The sequence below is a fragment of the Raphanus sativus genome, chromosome 8 (genome assembly GCF_000801105.2).
Source record: "Raphanus sativus cultivar WK10039 chromosome 8, ASM80110v3, whole genome shotgun sequence".
NCBI classification, from domain to species: domain Eukaryota; kingdom Viridiplantae; phylum Streptophyta; class Magnoliopsida; order Brassicales; family Brassicaceae; genus Raphanus; species Raphanus sativus.
The window spans coordinates 5,958,758-5,980,225 of NC_079518.1; the positions used below are offsets into that span (position 1 = coordinate 5,958,758).

A 21,468-nucleotide genomic window follows, 5' to 3' on the forward strand; every position below is an offset into this window, starting at 1 on the left:
CTCCGGATGGATTACCCGTCAAATTGACGACGGAAGAGGTCGACAGGATCTTCGAGGAGGTAAAATTTAAAAGCTTTAGTTTAAATTAATTTTACTATTTCAACAATATTAACTATTTAATATTATTTTTTGTAGGTCGCTCCAAGAAAGAAGGGCCGGACGGTGGGAATCGGTTCTGTCAACGAAGTCGCAAGGGCGACTTCGTCTTACTCTTCTAGACGGGCCCAAGAGACTTCTCAGATGCAGGCTCGATTGGATACCCAGCAGGAGCGTTTAGACTCTCTCGAGAACCTGTTGGATATTATGGCGATGGGGAACCCGACCATGCAGAGAGCGTTGGCGGCCAGACGAGAAGCTCTCGGGATGCAACAACGGGATCCCGAATCTACCGATCCAGTGGGAGCGGGAACGAGCGGAGAGAGACCGAGCGGGACCGACTACTTTGATGATGTATCTCTCCCGTAGATTTTTTTTTTTTTATAATTTTGTTTTGTAAAATATTAAAACTTAAATTTTATTTATGGAATATTTATTTTCTAAACAATTGTTTTTTTATTATTTGAAATTTTAATTTTTATAATTTCCAATTTTATTATAAATAAAAATAAAATAATAAATAAAATTAATATAATAATATAATAAATAAATAACGATGTAAATTCGTTGTAAACTTTACGACGAATTTACATCGAAGTACTCGTAAATACGATGTAAACTATTACATCGAGTTTACAACGACAGAGATGTAAAGTCGTCGTAAATTTTACAACGAATTTACATCGAACATTTACGTGTGTTTTACATCGAATTGTTTACAACTCCTTTACGACGAATCTTTACGAGTTAGTTACAACGAGTGTTTACGTGGACATTACGACGAATGCTTTCCTTCTCTTTTACGACGAATTCATTAACTCGTAACCGTTACGTGGCGTTTACGACGAATCTTCTTTTACGACGGACGATTAACAACGATTCGCTTTTCGAGGTAAATTCGTCGTAATTCCCCTTTTACAACGAATTTACAACGAATATCGCCCTGGTAAATAATATGTTTTCTTGTAGTGTAAGTATATATATTATTCCCTTTGTTTCAAATAAATACATGTTTCACAGAAACAAAAATTGTTTAAAAAATTACAATTTTTATATTTCTAATGTAGTTTTTGTCAATGAATAATAAAAAAACTGTAAAGTTCAAAAATATTAATTGTATTTTAATATATTTTATTAGTTTAAAAATATAGAAAAAATAAAATTATACAGTTATAACTAAGTTTTAATATATTGTATTAAAAATGTTAAAATTCTAAAATATATTATTTTGAAACGAATGAATAATACGTATGTCAAAGTCAATGGCAATGTAAACCCAAAATTATTAAATTTAGCTACTAAGTTGTGACCAACAAAAAATACGTAAGTTTATGGAATTGTCCAATGGTTGATGGTTTGGTCTTATATTTAAGCAACATATGAAACAGATGTTTACTCTCACTGCAAGTTTCGAGCCCATGATTTTCCGTATAAACGAAAAAGTGTTTAATTAGTCTCGGGTCTTCACTCTTGAGAATTTTTGTTCAATTGTAAATTTGTAGTTTTGTATTATTGTTTGACGAATAAATATATGAATTCTAAAAGAATCGGCCCATTAAAGGAAGCCTAACCCAAACTGACCCAATTGCATCAGAGAAATTAGTAAGCCAGGTCGGTCAGGGTTTATGAAGACACTACTATATCTCTGCAGATGGTTCAAGCTTTAAAGTTAAACCAATCAATTTCAATATTCCAAACAAATCATACGTCGAGTTCAAGCTCTCAAATTATTTCATGGTAATACTAACTCTTACTTCAATTCTCGAAATGATAAATGACTTAAGAGAATCAATAGTGAATGGCTAGAATAATTTAAAAGCTTAGTTTGATATCCTTGTTAACATTTGATGTGTAACAAGTAATAAGCAAGTTGATCAATCTAGATAGAATTATGAACTTGCCTTCTTTGACAAAAAAAAAAAAAAAAAGAACTTGCCTTCAGCCATGTTTACATTACATACTAGTACTATATGAAAACTAAACTAATGTGACTAAACATATAATTTTGTTTACCATGAGTAAACTTATAAATATTACCATATAGTTAATTGCGGCAGTTGTTCTGTCGTTAACTACGGCTCTCGATTGCAAAATATTTTATAAGAGCTCTTGAGCATCATGTTTCAGTTTATTTAGGTTTAGTGAATGCAATGTTTGACAAAGAAACTACTGGTATGTTTTGATGGTAAACGTGTATAGTGATTTATAGATATAATAGGAAAAATATTAATCTAGAGGGCTATACATGATTACGTGAGTTTTATTATTTACATAAACAAATCTATGTAAAAATGGGTCTTGGACATAACCAAATGAAACAATGGTTTTAGTCTTTAGACTCAAAAATTTAACAGTAATATACATAAAGTGTATAGCCTCAAAAAAATTTAAAATATATTTTGTAAAAAACCCTCAAAATCTCAGAAGTGGTCAATTAGTTTTAGCGACTGAAAAGGAAAATTCAGCTTTGCCAGCTAAAATATTGTAGCTAGAAATTAAATTAGAGAAAAGGTATCATCGACGACCATCATATCTGTATAATCTCATAAGTGGTCAAATTGTGTCTGATCAACCAAGCGAGCACAGTGCAGCGGTGTTGAGAGAACTTCAGCCCTAATTAATACGGATCTTTATTCGAATTCCGCTGGTTAATATCTAGATTTTCCAGCATCCGGTGATCGAGACATATTCCAACCGATAATATAGATTTGCTATAGATATTCGCCGCTAGTTTGGATCCATATTGATAGAGAACATGATATATCGATTATTCAAAAAAAAAAGTTGTATCTAATTAGGGTGTAGGATTTTTCTATAAATTTCGTTAGGAAATATACTGAGAGGTTACTAATAGTTCATTGCACTTGTAATATACTAATATTTCATTCATATTGTGAAGTCATCAAGTCTATAAATGAATACAACATTGTCCCGACAGAGCACTATGGCCTGTACTTGTTTTTTTTTATCAGAAGCAATCAATTTTGAAATGATATATGACGAGTACCGACGAGTTATTACAAAACCAACATTTTGGGATCAATAATGTCCTCCCAATTGTTTCGATATTGCTTTAAAGTGAAGGTAAAGCAAGCAAATTTGTATAGTTTACCTAATTTCGTCTCAAAATTTGATGATAGATCATACTCCCTCCGTTCTTACAAAATCTATATTTTAGGATTTCACACTTATTTAAAAAATATATCAAATTTTAGTTACCAATACATTATTTTCCGTAATCAATTATTTCTCACAAGTTTTCACCAATATAGTTTTAATAAATGCAATTATGATTTTGAAGTTTACAATATACATTTAATTTATACATTGAAAATATGAAAATGTATCTTTTTAAAACAATTTTTTTTTAAAACATGGATCTTTTAGGAGTGGAGGAAATATATTATTATCATATAACACGAGCTATATTAGAGCACCCCTAGCACGTGTTCTATTGGGACAATATTGTCACTCAACCTCCTTTTTAGAAGTTCAACAGCCATCTGTATGCTCTCACGGGTGGAGAAGTATCCTAAAGGGAAGAGATCTCCTAAAAGGCAACTTAGGTAAAGCTATTGGTAATGGCGAAACTACTAAGCTATGGAAGGATTCATGGATCTCTCTAACGGAGAACATTAAACCCTATGGTCCTATACCGGAGGGAGTTCTCGATCTCACAGTTTCCGATCTACTCACGTCTGAGATGCAGTGGAATAAAGAGAAATTAGAAAATCTCTTACCTCAACTTGCTAAGGATATTCAATTGCTGCAACCAAGCTTGTCGAGAGCTGAGGATCGTTACATATGGCAACCTCTCCCCTCAGGAGACTACACCACACGCTCAGGGTACTTCTCGGCTTCCTTGAAAGCCACTCAGACAGCTACAGCATCAGAACAAGGACAATTCAAATGGGTCAGAGATGTCTGGAATGCTGCGTGCTCTCCAAAAATGCAGACGTTTCTCTGGTCCATCATACAAAGGGCCCTACCCCTTGGTGAGAACCTACAACAACGAAGAATGGTATCAGGTAGCTTATGCAAAAGATGCAATAGTCTTGAAACAGCAATGCATACCTTCTTTGAATGTCCCTTCACTCAGGAAGTCTGGAAAATCATCCCACTCAAGAAGGTAGTTCACCTAGCTACCGGAGAAGGCTTCAAAGAAGCGGTCACAGCTTTCAAAAGTGCTATCTGTCTCCCCCCCAACAAGTATAACAGGTGCTGTTCTTTCTTGGATCTGCTGGGCTCTATGGAATGCAAGGAACCTCCTTATCTTCGAGAATCGAACCCTGACACCGACAGAAACATCATCAAAGGGATTAAATCAAGCTCGAGAGTGGTCAATGGCGCAAGGAAACGATCAGCAAAGAGCAAAGGGATTACCTCAGCCACGAGGACCTACGGTTCCCAATCGAAGAAACCCTTCAGTACCGACATGCAAATCCGATGCGGCTTGGGATCGAAGATCACAACAGGCAGGTTTGGCTTGGATTCTAACGAAGCCAACATGGGAGTACATCGAGCAAGGATCGTCGACTCAACAGTTGGTTAATTCACCCCTGATTGCGGAAGCTCTGGCTTTGCAATCAGGACTCATCTCCGCAGGAAACTTGGGACTCTCGAGTCTCCACTGTTTCTCTGACAATGCAACGCTCATCCGAGCTATCAACTCCGACAACCAGATCAAGGAGATCTATGGTATCATCGAAGATATCAAACACCTCTCCTCTGCTTTCGTCGAAGTATCGTTTTTTTTCATTTCTCTAGATCTTTGAACGGGGAAGCTGATTCACTAGCAAAACTATCCTTCTCTTCGTCTTTGTTATTGGACCCATTCATGGGCTGAACTTGGGCCATCGGCCTTTTCTTCTTTTTAATATAATGAATCTGGTGTTACAAAAAAAAAGAGCACTCCAAATGGGGTTACAGTTCCGAAATTCTGAAAATTCATATATATGTATGTATATATTATATATGTATATTAATTACGGAGTTCTAAAATTTACAGGAAATACAACTTAAAATATCTAAAATTATTTTAAAACCGAGAACTAAAACCCTTCATTGAAGATGTTTCTGCATACCTAGCAGTTATGTCATGATGTCAATCTAATTTCTTGCATAAATATATAACCAAAATAATACATGATATATTTAATGATCTCTGTGGTATAGCTGTGAAACAATGGATAATTGTTTTTCAAGGCAAAAGAGATTAGTTGAAATAAATGCATCAAACATTACAAACTACTTCCTATGTTTCAGAATAATATGTGTTAGAATTTTCACACTTTTTAATAAAAATATTATTTTCTCTGTTTTAAAAAGATCTATATTCTAAAAAAGTTATTTAAAAAGATATACTTTTTAATTTGAGAATTTGCATCACATATACAAGAATTATGTCTAAATTTGCAATGTAGGTTTTCGTAGGGTCTAGGCATTGTTCACTTTTCTATAATACCGAAATACCCCTACTAGAAAAGCCCCTACGATATAGCATGCAGACCATGCTTCGGTCATTGAATTTCAATACAAGAGTGCAAATATTAGAAAAAAATCATATCTTTTGGGCCTCTGCATTACGAAACCCGAAGAATATATGATAGTATCGATTCCTCTCTCTTCCCGGTTACCGTGTATATCGTTTTCTCCGTCGTTTCAGAGTAGACCATTTTCAACTCAAACCCTACTTTGACAATTTGAAGAATAGTTATTCTCTCACTGCGATTTCTAATCTGATCCTTCTCCTCGCCAAACAATTGAATAATCAGGTATGATTAGTGACGAGTGTTACCAAATCTAAGAGATTAATTTTGTTGGGGCAGTTTGTTAGTTTTATAATCGATATCTTATCTTCGGTGTAGTGTCCATGGAATCAGACGAAGCAACAGTGGTAATGGACCTACCGAACAGAATGTTCGCTGCCGGTGAAGAGCCCGTCGGGATCAGGGTAAATCCTTATCACAAAGCCGGTGGGATCAGCATTATCCTTGATGCGTTGGAAGAAGATGAAATTGAGGTTATTAGGAAGTCATCATTCGGGAGGTTTATCGAGCTCGCGGATAAACCAAGTTACTCTGGTCGCCTAGGACGGTTTCTTATATCGAAGCAGCTTAAAGTGAAGAAGAAGTACGAAGCATGGTTCCTCTTTGCTGATGATCCAATCAGGTTTTCATTACGGGAGTTTGCGATAGTCACTGGTCTGCCCTGTGGGAAGTACCCAAAACCGTCAAAAAAGATAATGAAGGATCTTATATCGGAGAAGCCATATTGGCATTCACTGTTTGGGATGTTGAAAGAGGTCAGTGTATCTTCTGTCATTAAAATGTTGAAGAGTAAGACAGTCACTGACAAAGAGATACGGGTTAAATATGCGTGTCTTGCTCTACTCTCGTCGGTGATACTTCCTACAACTCACTACCCGAAAATCTCGCCCGTTCATGCGGAGAGGATAAAAGATCTTGATGAGTTTTTCGCATATCCTTGGGGTCGCCTATCATTTGAGATGCTTATAAGTAGCATAAAGGAGAAGGACGAGGTAGCGCTCTCACAGAACACAATTGCATTCCCTGGATTCGTTCAAGCATTGCAGTTAGTCATGATGGAAGCTATACCTGCTCTGACTGAAGTTGTTCACGAAGATTGCTCTCTCGACTCTGAAATTGATTTCGGTGAAGATGGCGAAGAGAACCGAAGTACTGGTATCAACACGGGACATGCCAGGAACCTTGACGCCTCCACAAATGTAAGTTTAGTTATAAGAATTAGATAGATATATAACTAACAACTTGTAAGGATATTTTCTAAGATAGTCGGCTTACTAACAACTTGTATGGATACTTTCGAAGATAGTCGGCTAACTAACAACTTGTATATATACTTTTTAGGATGGTCGGCTAACATTCTCTAGCATATTTTTAACCTAGGACATCCTTAATAACATGCTGATAAAATGTCTGATGGTGTACATGGATATGCAGGTCTGTATCACCAATATAATCCAGACCCCCGAGTGGTTTGAAAATGATGAACCTGAGGTGTGTTGGTCCGACGACGAAGGGGACACCAAAGTTGAAGGAATGATAAAGAATATTGGAGAAAGGAAACAATTCCGCAGAACGATGTTTCTTGGTGGTGCCACAAAGACAGACGTTGCTCTTATGCGGGAAAAGGCTGAGGCTGAGGCGCTAGCTCGCAAGAGGAAGAAGAGAAAAGCAAATACACAACAGGGTGGCATAGAAAGCGGAGAAGCAGAATTGGTACAATCATTTGTTTGGGAGAAGTTCACTTCCGAACTGAGCCGGGTTGAGAACAAGGTTGACGAGATCAAACGTACACTATCTGATTTTCAAGAAACCATGATGAGTCACATCACAAGTAACACTAAGGAGATTTTAGACTACGTCGCTAAGATCACTGCTCAGTCGTCCGGTCCTTCTCTGCATCATGCCGATGACAACTCTCCAGCGTTCAAAAGTCCGCATGTACCGGTTGTGGATACAAATGAAGCATTCAACAGGCCACCCATACCGGAACGATCAGATGACGCATCCAAAACCATCAACGATGTGATTGCCAGCGTTTCTCTGCTTAGTAACCAAAACAACAATGTAAGTATGTTTTAGGCTACCAGCTTCTACGGTTAAATTTAAATTTATCCCCCGTTTTGTGGCAACAGCTCAACAAAGACAATGGAGACCATTCGGTCGACCCTCTTTCCAATGCACCGAGTCTTCCCACCATTACAGTAGAGTCAACGGTTCCTACCTCGAACGATTGCATTACGGGTAACAGTGCCAATATGGACGTTGAGACGGAAGACACCGCAGACACATCAGATGTAAGTTTAAGTGTTGTTGTATAGTAAGGGTGAAATAATTTTCATATTCCATAATATCTGTTGCATCATTTCAGAATCTTGAGCCTTGGTTAGTATTCCCACTACCTTCCTTTTCACTTGGGCTTTCGCAGGAGGAAATGGTAACAGACCAGGAAACTGAAAAAGTTCAAGAACCAGATTCTATGGTTGTACTTGGTCCCCCGCCATCCCCTGTTAACGAACCTCTCCGGCCCGCAAGGAAAAGCAAGCGGCATGCTGTAGTATCTAGGACACTGGTTGGCGATTATCAGTGCGATAAGGGTATGCTCAACCGTGTCAGACAGCAGCAATTGTCATCCTGCAGTGGTGGAGGAGTCACAGACTTTGAAGCGAAGTTTGCAAGACTGGTCGAGAAGCTGAAGCCGCATAGGTATGTCAATATACATCTAATATTATATTTAGATTGTTTACAACATACGTAGAGTGTAAGAGATTTGTTAGCCCGTCTAACTTCCCTTTCGATATACTGCTTTCCTGCATCAGCATGGTCTGCCTAGGGAGTGTCAACGTTTCCGGCAAAGAACTCATTGATGTGTCTTCGAGACTTAAACCTCTTTCAACAAAGGTAAATTGGCGAAACACATTTAGACTCCTCTTCCAGAATGCATATACTATCATTCTTTGTTAGTACTCATGTGTTCATAATACTCACATGCAGATGTGTGACGCTCTTATGCACCACTCCTGGTTTGTGTATCAGTCCCAACAATTGGTAAAAACAACGAAGAGCTGTCTTTTCCTGGACACCAAGTTTGTGTCACAAATGTCGAAGACCTATCCCAAGTTCTCTAATTCTTCATCTCCTGAGGAGTACGTATTTTCCAAACAACTGATGGAGTTCCTTTCGAATCTTCAGACGTCCTTATCTGGAGTGGACCGCTTCTATTTCCCATTTAACCTCGATAAGAATCACTGGGTTGGAGTGTGCGTTGACTGCAGCGCATACACAATGCTAGTGTTAGATTGCAATGCATCTCTTCGAACCGACGCCGTGATGTCAAAGGAACTTGCTCCAATGTCTAAGATGTTTCCTTACCTCCTAAAGCAGGCGGGTAGGCTTTTGAGTGCTAGGGATTTGAAGCCTTTGCCAGTTGAACGATGTAAATCTATCCCACAGAATGGATGCCATCTTGACTCAGGAGTAACCTCCGTACTAATGATGCAGGCTCATGCTTTCGCAGGCATCGAGGTTTGCAAATGCATTACGCCGGATGCGCTTGCTTATGAAACCAAACGTCTTGCTGTAATGGTTTATGAAGAGCACTTGGGAGAGATATGAGGGAATTTGTGAGGGAAGGGATGTTCTGATGTTCGGGTGTTTATGTTTGTACGTGTTTGTCTATTAAGATTGCTTGTTAAAGACATTTGATCTCTATGTTATGTTTTTAGAGATTTGAACTTGTGTTAAACAGATATTCCATTCCGTTATAGTTAGTGTTTGAGTCAAACTTTGTTAGAATCGAGTAGAAACATTTCTGGGATAACATTCTTTTTAGACTGCTACGCCAACATTGACATTCTCAAAAGAATGAAAATACTTTACATAGAGATGGCCCATTGGGCCTCTGCCTTTATTTATGAGTCATTTATTGAGATTAGAGTCGATCATTTCTGTATTTTTCCAGATATAGAAAGATGGCTTCAAGTTCGAGTTCTTCACGGGGTAAGGGGATGGCGGTTGCGCCAAGGTGTTTATGTGGCCTGCCTGCGAAGATCGACCAAGCCTGGACGGACAAAAACCCTGGTAGACGATTTTACGGGTGTGTTCGCTTCAAGGTTCGTTGCTCGACTTAATATATTTGGTTTAGTTTGATAGAATTTTGAGACTCTAGAATTTTATATGAGGTTACTATAATAGGAGGGAAACGGATGCAACTTCTTTCGTTGGTTAGATGAAAGAGAAGTAGTTGGTTGGGCCAGGGAAGCCCTTATCGATGCCCGGGACGAGATCCGTCGGCAGAAGAAATTGATCGATGAGTTAACTCAGGAATTGGCTCAGTGTCGGTCAACTGCCCATGACAATCAGCTCGATGAATCAAGAAGTAATCCGACGGGAGAATCAAGCGAAATAGATGGTATAAGTGACAATGGCAATGGCATTGCTCGACTGTTATGGAATATGCATCGTTTAAGCGTGCTTGAAAATCGCAAGGGCAAATGACTTTTCTTTGTAGATCCAGAGACAGGACTGTTTAATATTGTAAGAAAATTTGGTTTATGTGTCTGCTTATTGCAAGTATTTCTATGTGTGGTCGCTTTTGTTCATGTCCAGAGGACATTGGATATGTTATATATTAACTCATTAATCAAGAACTTAGCGGCTATTTCTCGTTTTTCATATCCAAGTGACTTGTATTATACAATAACAAACAATTATTTCTGTTATGTATATGTATCAAATCCTAACCTATAAACCATCCAAAAGATTAATTAAAAACCATATCTTATATACTAAGCCCAAGGCTAATTGCATAAGCAATTTCGTTATGGGTTAATCAATAACTGGATAACATTTCATTTATTCTTGTTAAAGAATTTATTAACCGTCTATTAGGGATCACTGTTTATAATTAGTGATTTCTTTTATGATTAATGATTTCGGTTTGGGTATAGGGTTTAGAATTAATAATTTCGGTTTGGGTTTAGAATTTAAAATTAATGATTTTGGTTTGGGTTTAGGGTTTATGATTAATGATTTCGATTTGTCAAAAACTAACATATAAACCACCACAAAAGATAAATTAATCATTAATTCTAAACTCTAAACCCAAACAGAATTCATTAATTCTAAACCCTAAACCCAAACCGAAATCATTAATTCTCAACCCTAAATCCAAACCGAAATTACTAATCTTTAACCCAAAATTTCTAGCCCAAACACATGTCTTATAAACTAAAACCAAGTCTAACTGGATAACATTTTATCTAACCGGATAATTCTGTATTTATCCTATTTGAGGTATTCATTAACCGTCTAATTGTAGTCTGCAGAATATAAAATGTTATCGGTTAGACTTGGTTTTAGTATATAAGACATGTGTTTGGGTTTAGGGATTTTGGGTTTAGGATTAATGAATGATTCTAAACCCTAAATCCAAACCAAAATCACTAACTCTAAACCCTAAACCCAAACATTAATTATAAACCCTAAACCCAAACATTAACCCTAAACCCAAACCGAAATCATTAATTCTAAACCCTAAACCCAAACCAAAATCCCAAATTCTAAACCCTAAACCCAAACCGAAATCATTAATTCTAAACCCTAAACCCAAACCGAAATCACAAACCCTAAACCCTAAACCCAAACCAAATCATTAATTCTAAACCCTAAACCCAAACCGAAATCACTAATTCTAAACCATAAACCCAAACCGAAATCATTAATTCTAAACCCTAAACCCAAACCGAAATCACTAATCCTAAACCCAAAATCCCTAAACCCAAACACATGTCTTATATACTAAAACCAAGTCTAACGGGATAACATTTTTTCTAACCGGATAACTCTGTATATATCCTATTTGAAGTATTCATTAACCGCCTAATTGTAGTCTGCAGAATATAAAATGTTATCCGGTTAGACTTGGTTTTAGTATATAAGGCATGTGTTTGGGTTTAGGGATTTTGGGTTTAGGGTTAGTAATTTCGATTTGGGTTTAGGGTTCAGAATTAATGATTTCGGTTTGGGTTTAGGGTTTAGAATTTGTGATTTCGGTTTGGGTTTAGAATTAATGATTTTGGTTTGACTTTAGGATTTATAATTAACGTTTGGGTTTAGGATTCAGAATTAATAATTTCGGTTTGGGTTTAGGGTTTAGAATTAATAATTAATGATTTCGGTTTGGGTTTAGGGTTTAGAATTAATGATTTCGGTTTGGGATTAGGGTTTAGAATCATTCATTAATCCTAAACCCAAAATCTCTAAACCCAAACACATGTCTTATATACTAAAACCAAGTCTAACCAGATAACATTTTATATTCTGCAGACTACAATTAGACGGTTAATGAATACTTCAAATAGGATAAACACAGAGTTATCCGGTTAGATAAAATGTTATCCCGTTAGACTTGGTTTTAGTATATAAGACATGTGTTTGGGTTTAGGGATTTTGGGTTTAGGATTAGTGATCTCGGTTTGGGTTTATGGTTTAGAATTAATGATTTCGGTTTGGGTTTATGGTTTAGAATTAGTGATTTCGGTTTGGGTTTAGGGTTTAGAATTAATGATTTGGTTTGGGTTTAGGGTTTAGGGTTTGTTATTTCGGTTTGGGTTTAGGGTTTAGAATTAATGATTTGGTTTGGGTTTAGGGTTTAGGGTTTGTTATTTCGGTTTGGGTTTAGGGTTTAGAATTAATGATTTCGGTTTGGGTTTAGGGTTTATAATTAATGTTTGGGTTTAGGGTTTAGAATTAATGATGTGGGTTTGGGTTTAGGGTTTAGGAATAATGTTTGGGTTTAGGGTTTAGAGTCAGTGATTTTGGTTTGGGTTTAGGGTTTAAAATTAATGATTTCGGTTTGGGTTTAGGGTTTAGAGTTTAGGGTTTAGGGTTTAGGGTTTATGGTTAATGATTCATTTATATTTTGTGGTTGTTTATATGTTAGCATTTGACAAACCGAATTCACTAATTCTAAACCCTAAACCCAAACCGAAATCATTAATCATATCAACCCAAAATACCTAAACCCAAACACATGTCTTATATACTAAACCAAGTCTAACTGGATAACATTTTATCTAACCGGATAACTATACATTTATCCTATTTGAGGTATTCATTAACCGTATAATTGTTGTAATATATTAGTGAGTTGTTAAATATCTAGCTAACATGTCTGTAAAACTAAACACTTGTTAAATGTTCAACAAGTAGTGGTTTGGTTAGTTAAAATGATTCCTTACCTATTATAGCCGTCTAACGGGATCATATTACAGCTTTATATGAAATTAACCATATAACATATGGTTCTTGACCCTGCCAAAACCATGCAAGCAACCAACCATATAACATATAACATATGGTTCTTGTACACAATGGAAATTCTCTAAGAGTCAACATACATAAAAAAGAGGGGGAAGCTTTATTTAAGATAATAATACGGAGCACAACCAAATCCCCATACCCAAGCCTAGAACATGCATCACTTATATATTACATCTATTACACAAGTCAACATTTATTCGCATGCCATTAAACCACCTTCTTTGCGTACACCTCCGTTTGCTTTCAATCCCCTCTGTAGCTGCATTCATATCATATTGGTTGCTTGCATGTAGCACGGTTGTGACCTATCCCCTTGCACCGGCTACACACTGTCTTCCTTCGAGTTATCTTCATCTACAAAACAAGTGCATTTTCAAGCAAATCAGGTGCATGCATCAACAAAATTAAAAATATACACTGTTTTTATTCTTTAACTTACACGCACTTCACCGCGGGACAGGAATCTCTGCTTACGAGGCCTTCCTGGTGGGCGCCTAGTTGAAGGAGGTTGTAGGTAGAGAGCTTCCATTGCCGAAGAGAGTTCCGAGTGAATCTCGTATTCTTTTGGAGGCAATATATGTCCCTTGTACGCAGACTTCATGAATGCTACGCTGTACACGTCTGCAACCATTGATTCTACATTAACCCCTGCTTGTATTGCTGAAGCAATTGCATGTGAACATGGTATGCGAAGCATCTGGAACTGGTAGCAAGTGCAACTCTTTTCAGGCAGGTTTACGAGGAATGAGACACCACTCGTGTCGCGCACCTCGTACTCTCCGGTGTCCACCTTCTTGACCTCAAATGCACCTGTCAACTCAAAGCTGGCAGCAAGCAGTTCCAATACCTTAGGAGCCAAGGCAGCATTATTACCTTCGAGAGACTGACGTCTCTTTGAGAACCATGACATTAGCTTAGAACGTATGAACTCTATTAACGGAACCACAGGATACTCTCTGGCTTCACGCAATACTGCGTTCCATGACTCTGCCAGGTTACTAGTCATGATGTTGTAGCGTGCACCTGGGAAATGAGATCTTGCCCAATGACCTAATCCAAGATCAATTAAGTAGTCGGCACATCTCGGGTTGACTTTCTTGATCTCGTTGAAAGTGGAGTAGAACTCAGACATCCTAAATGCTCGTGCGGCCTTTGCAACCAAGTAACCAAGGTGTCTTTCTTTAAAGTTCGTTCTTATGTTTCTCTTCAAGTGGACAATACAAGCACAATGACCGGCACTTGGATACACCTACATTTGTTGGACAAAGATAACACAGATATTAGACGGTTAACTATTTTATTACAATATATTTGAAATGTTATACCTTCCTGAGTCCCTGGTATATTGATGCATGACGATCTGAAACAAACACCAAACCTTCCTCGTCTGGGACTATCGATGTTAGCCTCTGGAAGAACCATTCCCAAGACTTGTCGTTTTCTCCATCAACTATAGCAAACGCAAGCGGATATATCTGGTAGTTTCCATCTTGTGCTGAGGCTGTTAGCAGACACCCTGCATACTTCCCTTTCAGATGAGTTCCATCGACAACAACCACCTTACGCATGTAAGGATAACCCTTGATCGAAGCTCCCATGGCGAGAAACATATATTTGAAGCGGTGGCCAACTCCCTCCTGGTATTCTGTTGCTAAATCAGCAACTGTTCCTGGGTTGGCCTCTACAAGCTTATGCAAGTATGTGGGGAGTGCTTTGTAAGAAGCCACACACGAGCCTTTTGCTTGGTCGATTGCTGCTTCACGTGAACGCCAAGCCTTCCAGTAGGAAATATTAACTGCATGATCCCCTCGCATCATGTTTCTTATTTCCATTGGCCTTGGTCCGGAACCAGAACCAACAAACTTTGGCTTCATCATCTCACCGATGACAGTAGATGTTGCCTGTCTCTGATATCCAGCTCTCTCGTCAACTGAACAACTGTGCGAGCTCACTAACTTCCTAACCTCGTAAGCATTTGTGCCCTCGATGAGGACTGCATAGACTCGCCATTTACATGTGTTTCCGCAGCATGACAAGACCGTGACATACGGACCAGATTTTTCACACCGGAACTTGAACTTTTTGCTTATTGCGTAGCATGCCATATGTTGCCTGAAGGCATCTCTGCTCTTGAAGTACATACCAACGTATAGGTCAGTTGGAGAGTGATCTCCGTCCCCTACAAACGTATTCATAGTAAAAAAGTTTATTAGATTAATGAGAGTTGATAAAAAGGAAAGATAAGAGTCAAGCCATAAACACACATCATTATATTAAAAAGATAACATTCATTGGTATTTTACATAGACGTCAATATTTTACAAAGACGGTTTCCATTACAACATAGAGAACAACATATCCAAAAACACACACAAACAAAGTAGTTAGCCGCCGAGATAATAAAGCCGATCTTAGAGGGGAAAAAGAGACGATTACGGCTATAATGCCTTCCGATCTTAGCAAACAAAAAATTTTAGTTATTTTTGATTATATCTTGAAGACTTAGAACGAACCCCCACTGCCGCTGTCCTCCGGCGAAGAATCCTCCGGTGCACGGTCCTTCTTCGGTGGGCCTGCTTGGTTGGGACGGCCCAAGGTTAACTTAAGTGTTGGAGATCCAACACTCTTTGAGCCTGAAGCAAACGATGCAGAAGCTGCGGAAGCTGGAAGCCCAGGCCCAACAGGAGAGAGCATCGCCATTGTCGATCTTGCCTCTGTTGCAAATGAGTGGAGAAGTTAGTAATTGGGCCAAATTATTTAGGCCCAATAGAATTAAAAACTTGAGATTTTAGGACGAAGACCATACCAATGTACTTGTCAAACTCCGCAAGTAAAGCATTGCCACTGCTCATTAGTCCGACCGGCTGAGTTCCGACGCTAGAGATTGAACCGCAAGTGGTCCCAGTAACTGGGGTGAGGACGGTTTCAGGCACAAGTGATGTCACACCGACGGACGATCCAGTAGAAGAGTTTCCACCATCATGGGCTTCAGGCCCATTAAGCACACGGAGAACAGACTTGGGAGACTCCTGGTTGGGCTCGTTGGGCTCGTTGGGCTGTGCGGTGATCCTTCTTCCAAGAGTCTTTCCCACATGAACAGTTTGAAGCAATCCTTGAACAGTTTGAAGCAATCCTTCTTCCAAGAGTCTTTCCCACATGAAGTTGTCATGGAACCCTTCACAGTCAATCTCGGGGTTTCCGTTTTGGGATGTAACCATGAGATCAAGACCGACGTCGCCAAAGGCTGTGGGTGGCTGGCTGAGAGGGAGTTCCAGCTGTTGTTCCGTAACAGGAACAATAGTCATTTCACCTAGAGATATAAAACATCACATGTTAGCAAGCTAATTAAACACATAACGGTTAACTCTAAAAATATCCTTTTTACTACTTATGAAACAAGATCTTTAATACAAGATGAACTACTAAAAAAAAACTAGAGAAACTAAACCCTTACCCGAGTTTGCAACGATTAGTCCACTGTGGCCTCCATTACTCACTTGTGTAGTAGCCATCACCTCGTCGTCATCATCCAGCAGTACAAGTTCCATTCGAGTAGAACCGCCGTTGGTAGTCGGAGATGGGGGAGGGGCACGACGACCACGAGTGTAACTGGGAGAGTTCAGCTCTAGAGCAACACGGTGCAAGATGACCATGTCCTCTTCGCTAAAGATCTCTTCCAAAACACTCACACTACAAACGATAATCCTTTCATTCATGAGACCTGAAACACAACAAAACACTTGACATAAGCATCCAATATACAGATCAAATAAACATGAAATGCAAACAAAAATATAGTAGGTTTGTAATGATTGAATAGCTTACCTTCGAACGCATTTCTCCCCTCTTCGTTAGAGCTTCCATCAACGACAAAGGTCCTGCCGCGGACAACAAAGTTGTCACGACGATGAAAATGATACATAGCGACGTTTTGTGGTCCGATGGTGACATTCACAGTTTGCTCCGCGTACCAATCACGGACAGTCAACATGACGCCAACGTCTGCGGTGGTAGATAGAGTTATCGGTGGCGACCTCCTCCCCGCTTGGACCAGCATATGGTCAGGAAGCTGGTAGCTTAAGACAACAGGGGTTGTGTTCGCCAGTTGGTATCGCATACGAACGATAGTCATCAGTGACTCAAAAGTTTCACCCTCGCCGATCAATGCACCGAAACCGAAGTCAGATGGGTCCTCAAAGAAAATCCAGTCTCCGTTGGGCTGCTTCTTCCAATCCCCACGCCATAGACGCACAAGCTGACTCATCTGCGGAAAAATAAAAATCAAAGATTAGTTAGGGCTAGACAAATCTATCACATGCAACCATAAAAGGAAATATATTCTCTTGAGCCAATCATTTATAAACGACAAAATAAATGTTGTACTAAGAAAACCCTAATAAATGTAACTGAAGACTCATAAATGGCCGTCTATCAAGACAAATATTCGGTGGTTGAGGACAGAGAAACGGCTAAATATGTACAAATCTAGGCTTTTGGACATACCTTTGTTTCTGCCTCGAATGGAAGTTTTCTCTCTCTTGATTTTTCTCTCTGTTAAAAGGTGGAAGACGATGATGTTTGTGAGCTCAGCAGCCGGTTAAGTGCTTCGGTTTTATAAACGGAGATAAGTACAAAAGACGACGATGTAGAGGTGTATGTATATGCCAAAATCTCTACAAGATCTTGCATTTAATGCTCGCCGAATTGGGCCGGATATGTTTCGTTTCTCGACGATATCAAGCACACAAAAACCTGCTATATCGATGTTTATATCTATCCCTAATCACATCAACTCTTGCGTTTCCCTACTCTACGATATAAACTTTTCTATAGGTTATCATTAGACTGAAAGGGCAGCTTCGTAATTCAGTTGGCCAGACCCAAGCAAGCCCGTTTCGCGTCCTAGGCTTCTCCTTCCTTGCAAATTTCCATATAGTTTTAGAATATACACCTAATTGACTCTTTTAATTTTTAGTGTAATATTTAATACAAAAAATTAAACTTCAAAAAAATTAATGATGTTTATTGGCTAAAATTTATGAAAAATTATTATTCACAAAACAATGCATTTACAATCAAATTTTAATATATTTTTTAATATGTGAAAATATAAAATACTTTTTTGAAACGGAGAGAATAAAATTTAGTTATAAATACGTAGTTTTCTGTAATTTTATATTTCCTGTATCTTAAAACCAATAAAACTTTACAAAATATAATTAATATTTTTAAACTTTATAATTTTTCATTATTAATTGACAAAAGTTGCATTGGAAATACGAAAACTATAATTGTTTCAAACAATTTTTTTTTAGAAAATCCGTTTTTGAAGCGGAAAAATATAAAATTAGAGATTAATTGAAACAAATGTATAAAACATTACAAACTATATAATTAACGAATTAAAATAAACACAGTTTCAGATAATCATGGACCGTCAACGTCTTGATAGATTTTCAAGCAGGAGCACGTTCCTCAGTAACCCAGTTCTTGACTTTTTGGTCTGGTTGCCCTACAACTAAACTCCCAACTAACTTTCATTTATTGCAGTTCTAACTGACTAAACAAAAATGGCATTAAGAACCAATTAATCTTAATCAATTTGTGTGCTAGTACATCGTGACATAGATCATGGACACCCCTTGTAAGTAAGAATATTTTATTGAACTATTAGTAAAAATAATTATTCATAGCGCGTTAATTAGTTATGCTGGTTAACAAAGATATTTGAGTTGTACATTTGACTAATCAAAATTTAATCTGTGACGAGAAAGTTCATATGGGAAAATTTTTGTGGATAAAATGTAGAATTATAAACCTTTAGAACATTTATAATGTATCATTCCATTTTCTACTCAAAAATGATGCAACACCAAAAATTAGTTAAGTTTATTCTAATATTTTACTCTATTTTTACTCTAAAAAATAATATTCAAAAAATAATTTAGATTTTATTTTATCAATAATTGTTAGTAATATCTTTTACTTATAAAAATTACCAATTATCCTCAACTATTTCATGTTTACAAAATTTTTCGTAAAAATATAATTTATTAAATTTGAAAATTTATTATTAAAAAGTACAATAATCATAAAGATGTATATGATATATCATATTTTGGCTTAATAATGAGCATTGTAAGATTTTATCCACAAATGATTAACTAATGCATTTCATAATGAATAATGAGTTTTTTTATCTTTGATTTTTTAAATCTAACAAGAATTTTTTTAAAAATCAGTCATTTTCATACTTCACCAATCCTGACGATTATTTCTGGATTATTAAATCGTTTATTCTATATTATATTTATTTTATTTTATTTGTTTTGATTTGGTATTTTTATTAGTTTTTGCATCTTTATATAAAATTATTTAATATTTTTTATGGAAATCATTTTTCTTGGTAAAATGTTATTGTATTATCTTTAAATACTGAAGTATGAAATAAAATTATTCAAAATTTAAAGCACTATTCTATAAATAAAAATTTCAATTCCAAAATAAAGTGGAATTGGAATATATTAACTCCAAAATAATGTTTGGCGTAGAAAACGGAATAGGATTAGAAATGTCTTTACAAGATGATTTTTGCATCATGTTACTTTCATGCATGAACACTTGGTCATAAAAGCTGTTGTTAGTTCTTCTTTTAACAGTTTCATCATGCTATGATATGTATTTATCTTGGTTGAAAACTCCGCAACGAATCACCTGCCAATTTCGCAGCTCCGTGAGCTCAGGCCCGAGCTTGAACGAAAACATATGATACATACATATGGAACCTACTATTTTTGTAAAATTTTAAGGCCTATTTTTTTAATTGTTATTACTTAAAAATATATCAATTTGACAATTTGTTATGTGTAAGTTGTGGAACATCACTAAAATACAAAGATAATTAAATTTTTTGTATTCTGTGTTATTAATTATGAGTGGATTAAAAGGTAAAAAAGGGAAAAAAATTATAACGACAACAAAAAAGATTAAATGGTCTGACTATGTTGTCGATTGAAAAGGATATGATCAAGAACCTTAATTACGAAAGTTTGATGGATGATTTTGCACGAAAAAATACAAAAAGATCTATATTTAAGAACTGATAATTTTTTTTAGTTTTGAGGACATTATAATTTTTTATTATAAACTTGAATTTTTAATTGGCATACTTATATATTATATAGGAGCCTCAATTTTGTATTTCGTATTAAACCATGAATATTTCAGGACCGGCACTGCATGAGCTAGCTACTCCATCAATGCGAACTAAAAATTTGAACATTTTATATACGCGGGGGAGAAATGATACACCTCTGATCACACGTACATTTGCTCTTGTTATCTAGCCTAATTTCTTATTTCAAATAACTTTTAGTGGTGTTACTTAACTTTTGAGATATACTTAGCTCTCAGTCAGCTTGCAGAAGAGGAAAAAATTGATTGGACTCTTTATTGCACTATAATTACTATGCAAATGACGTTAACGTGTAATTAGTATGATCACGTTAATCAATCTTATATTACAATGCGACTGACGTTAACGTATGAATGCATGATGTTACTGATAACTTTAAAGAGTTCAAAATGTAGTTTGTTTTTTTCTGATAACAAAAAAAATGTTCAATTCAAGTCCATATTTTCATTTTCCTTTTGCTTCTGTATATATCTTTCGACTGTTGATGGGTTCTTGTGCCGGCCCATAGCATAAGCTACGTAAGCGACCGATTTTTTTTTACAGTAAATTGTGATAGTTGTTGCAAGCACAATGGCGTACAGCCAAGTTTTTTTTTTTTTGGAACTCCCACGCGTACAGCCAAGTTTTTTTTTTTAACATTATGATATTACAATTATTAGGAATATTACATAGACGATTCGACAACCGACAATACTACCTGTCTTATGAAAATCTACGCCTAACTGCATCATCTGAGCCGTCCTATGAAGATCCACGCCTGACCAGATTTACTTGCACCATGTTAAAGATCTCTTGTAATCCTTCCTTCCATAATCGCATAATGGCGTACATCCAAGTTTTTTTTTTTTTGGAACTCCCACGCGTACAGCCAAGTTAGACCAGAGATTTCTTGGTAAAATTTTGAATTTTTTTTTTTTGCTGAAGTGAAAATTTTATTTATTTCATGAAAACCAAGTCCAAGACTAATTCTTACATAAAGTAAGACTAATTTCAAAAGCACAGCTTTCAAAATTACAAGAACCATTAGACTATACAATACAATTTAAGCTATTTACTTTATAATATTTCTACCAACCAGACGATAGGATCGATCGTATTTGAATGAAATATTATATCGAAAAACTCTCGTTATCAATTTCTCACGACGAAGTTATTAGTGAGACGACAACTCCATCTACCACGAAAATACATTTCACAGAGTTTGTTCTTTCTTTTACCCATAAAATATCTTTAACTATAGTATTTATAGTGGTGTAACCGTCTAACAGCATGTGCAAGTGAGTATGATTGAATAGGGTCCAAACTAAA

General features: G+C 36.7%; 3 protein-coding genes across 3 annotated transcripts; 1 reads left to right on the forward strand and 2 right to left on the reverse strand.

Annotated features, from left to right (window-relative positions):
- The first annotated feature begins 5,968 nt into the window (after positions 1-5,968).
- On the forward strand, positions 5,969-9,257 carry LOC108835987 (uncharacterized). The gene is made up of 6 exons (XM_018609200.2): positions 5,969-6,844; positions 7,080-7,709; positions 7,778-7,939; positions 8,014-8,348; positions 8,462-8,543; positions 8,637-9,257. Exons 1-6 carry the CDS (start codon positions 5,969-5,971, stop codon positions 9,255-9,257), a joined length of 2,706 nt encoding a protein of 901 aa, XP_018464702.2.
- Positions 9,258-12,728: 3,471 nt separating this feature from the next.
- On the reverse strand, positions 12,729-16,027 carry LOC130498354 (uncharacterized). Its single transcript, XM_056991657.1, has 4 exons — positions 15,772-16,027; positions 14,291-15,679; positions 13,405-14,214; positions 12,729-13,319 (listed from the first exon to the last, which is right to left on the reverse strand). Exons 2-4 carry the CDS (start codon positions 15,158-15,160, stop codon positions 13,236-13,238), a joined length of 1,764 nt encoding a protein of 587 aa, XP_056847637.1. The 5' UTR covers positions 15,161-15,679; positions 15,772-16,027; the 3' UTR covers positions 12,729-13,235.
- On the reverse strand, positions 15,468-17,902 carry LOC130498814 (uncharacterized). Its single transcript, XM_056992453.1, has 5 exons — positions 17,469-17,902; positions 16,791-17,229; positions 16,420-16,686; positions 15,772-16,275; positions 15,468-15,679 (listed from the first exon to the last, which is right to left on the reverse strand). Exons 2-5 carry the CDS (start codon positions 17,227-17,229, stop codon positions 15,468-15,470), a joined length of 1,422 nt encoding a protein of 473 aa, XP_056848433.1. The 5' UTR covers positions 17,469-17,902.
- Between the last annotated feature and the right edge of the window lie 3,566 nt (positions 17,903-21,468).

What these genes read in the sequence shown, in the direction of transcription:
- LOC108835987 (XM_018609200.2), top strand. Translation starts at nt 5,969, where the DNA reads ATGGAATCAGACGAAGCAACAGTGGTAATGGACCTACCGAACAGAATG. An exon ending in ACCTTGACGCCTCCACAAAT is followed by an intron (nt 6,845 to 7,079) that starts GTAAGTTTAGTT and finishes ATGGATATGCAG; the next exon opens with GTCTGTATCACCAATATAAT. An exon ending in TTAGTAACCAAAACAACAAT is followed by an intron (nt 7,710 to 7,777) that starts GTAAGTATGTTT and finishes TTGTGGCAACAG; the next exon opens with CTCAACAAAGACAATGGAGA.
- LOC130498354 (XM_056991657.1), bottom strand. Translation starts at nt 15,160, where the DNA reads ATGAATACGTTTGTAGGGGACGGAGATCACTCTCCAACTGACCTATAC. An exon ending in TATACCAGGGACTCAGGAAG is followed by an intron (nt 14,215 to 14,290) that starts GTATAACATTTC and finishes CAACAAATGTAG; the next exon opens with GTGTATCCAAGTGCCGGTCA. An exon ending in TGTCCCGCGGTGAAGTGCGT is followed by an intron (nt 13,320 to 13,404) that starts GTAAGTTAAAGA and finishes CTTGTTTTGTAG; the next exon opens with ATGAAGATAACTCGAAGGAA.
- LOC130498814 (XM_056992453.1), bottom strand. Translation starts at nt 17,229, where the DNA reads ATGAGTCAGCTTGTGCGTCTATGGCGTGGGGATTGGAAGAAGCAGCCC. An exon ending in GGGGAGAAATGCGTTCGAAG is followed by an intron (nt 16,687 to 16,790) that starts GTAAGCTATTCA and finishes GTTGTGTTTCAG; the next exon opens with GTCTCATGAATGAAAGGATT. An exon ending in GGAGTTTGACAAGTACATTG is followed by an intron (nt 15,680 to 15,771) that starts GTATGGTCTTCG and finishes CATTTGCAACAG; the next exon opens with AGGCAAGATCGACAATGGCG.